Source organism: Apodemus sylvaticus, chromosome 5 (assembly GCF_947179515.1).
Source record: "Apodemus sylvaticus chromosome 5, mApoSyl1.1, whole genome shotgun sequence".
Lineage (NCBI taxonomy): Eukaryota > Metazoa > Chordata > Mammalia > Rodentia > Muridae > Apodemus > Apodemus sylvaticus.
The window spans coordinates 149,739,346-149,741,521 of NC_067476.1; the positions used below are offsets into that span (position 1 = coordinate 149,739,346).

The 2,176-nt window shown below is 47.6% G+C and overlaps 1 protein-coding gene across 1 annotated transcript; it reads right to left on the reverse strand.

Annotated features, from left to right (window-relative positions):
- Positions 1 to 784: 784 nt before the first annotated feature.
- On the reverse strand, positions 785 to 1,158 carry LOC127684686 (WAP four-disulfide core domain protein 15A). Its single transcript, XM_052181559.1, has 2 exons — positions 1,083 to 1,158; positions 785 to 942 (listed from the first exon to the last, which is right to left on the reverse strand). Exons 1-2 carry the CDS (start codon positions 1,156 to 1,158, stop codon positions 785 to 787), a joined length of 234 nt encoding a protein of 77 aa, XP_052037519.1.
- Between the last annotated feature and the right edge of the window lie 1,018 nt (positions 1,159 to 2,176).

Here is a 2,176-nt window from a genome sequence, read left to right on the forward strand (position 1 = left end):
TACACAGGGATGCATTTTTTTTGTTTTGCTTTAATATGAATACACATTTAATTCACTAATAAGAGGAGTCTATGAGACAGAAGAACTCAAGGTCGGCCATCCAAGTTGGAGTCAATGTCATCATATTTTCCCAGACTTGGTTAAGAAAGGTTTCCATCTAGGAAGAGAAGAATCAGAGATAGGAACCGTTGCAAGCTGTTCTGGGCACATGGTTTGGCACCCCACTGCCACCACAGCCTGAATCCTACTACGATTTAGTTCTCCAGGAGAACTGAGTTATGCTGTCTATCAAAAAGTTAGGGACCTAAGGCTGGAGGATTCTAGGCAATTCAATCATGAAATTATGATCTCGTAACCCCTTCCTTTTCAACTGAAATGTTAAGTTCAATAAACTGAGAAAAGGGTCAGTTAAAAATAATCATGACAAAAAAAATTAGTAATAGTTGGGTGGCTTAGCAATAATGCTGTCCAAATGGTCCCATTATATGGGGAAGGCCCATCTCAAGCAGGGTGTTATGTACCCCAGGCTGAACTCAAACTTCCTACGTGGCCAGGGATGACACAGGATTCATAATCCTTCGGTCTCAATCTCTCAAATTCTAGGATTACAGGTGCGGGCCTCCACTTCTTGCTTGAGCGTTCATAGGCCATCCCCAACTTAAAAGCTCTGCCTACGGTGTTTTCCACGGGTACTGGGCACTCAGCTCCTCTAAACAGACAAGATGGCTCCAAAGGCAGGTTTCTGGGTCAGCACGGAGTACAGTGGGTCTGGGGGGCACTCACTTCAAGTCAAGGTTGTCCAGGGGTCCACACACCGCATCTGACAGTAGTAGAAACAGCACTTTTTGGAGCCCTTGCACCCTTTATCACGTTTGCATACGGGTAACAGGACAAACGGGCAGTCAAGAAGAAACTCCGGGCAGTACCCCTGTTTCGATGTAACTGCAGAAAAAATGCCCCCGAGTGACTAGGAAGCACTGGTGGGACCACTCCAAGGACCCGGTAGCTGGTTCCACGGAAACCTCAGAGGAAAACGCTCCCCCCGACCCAGTACCCCCCCCCCCGGGACCATTCTCTATCACCTCCTTTCCTAGGCTGCACCTCGCTAAGGCAAAGGAAGACGGTTGTTGTGAACAGTAGGAGGCTGCTTGTCTTCATCTCCTGAGAGGATTGATTGCCCTGTGAACATGAAGAGAGGATGTTTGAATCCGCACTGGGCCGTGAATAATCAGCAAGGGAAGCTGAGGTCACAGGTCAGGAAACCGGAAGTGCATCATCCCGACCAGGAAGGACTTAGCTGGTTCCTTTCAAGCCCCACCCCTACCCCTTTTTATAAGACAAAGGAAGAGAAGGTCATCTTGTTAGGGTCTAGCAGGGCTACCCTGGCACCTCCTAATATGTAAATTATGTTGTAGGTTCAGGCGTCAAGAGAATTGTTGTCCAGAGACCGTGTGTCTAGGCTTGCCAACCCACTTTTCTCATGTAGTCAGAAAAAAATTGAAACACCACTTCTCCAAATACTGCTCAGGTATGGGTGCACAGGAGGCTTAACTTTTGGCCCATTAATGTTTAAATAAAGATGCTTTAGGACAAAGAGATTCCCCACGCTTGCAAAAGTGAAAATGGTCTGTCCAAAACACTGGACAAAGCCACTTCCTAGTTCTGGACTCCAAAGTGACCACTGGACACAAGACCATCTTATAGGGTCCTAAACACTCACTGAATAAGGCTATAACCTTAGTACCCTACCACCATGTCACCACCCCTCCCCGTCCCTTAAAAGAGTCCCTAATCCAGACCAGCCTTGAGTGATCTGCTGTGAGGTGGATCAACTCCCCCTCACCCCAGAGTTATTGCCAACAAACCTGCATTTGTATTTATAATTCAGCTCTCTGGTGGAGAAGTCATTCATCTGGTTCAGAGATGAATCTAAAAGGGGATGAGCCCCAATCTGGTGGGTCCCAGAAGCCAGTAGCAGGGCCCTCTCTTTTCTGCCCTGGCTTTCTGCTTGACCAGATCGACTTTAGTTTATGGGTACATTGCCTTTCTTGTTAGCTGTGGCTTCCTAGGCACCAGGTGCCTATGAGGGCTTATTCTACCGAGAGTCGTAGCTGCACCACAAAAAGACAGGGGAAATCTTGGCAGCCTGAGGGACTCCTCTTCCCAGAATTTCTCC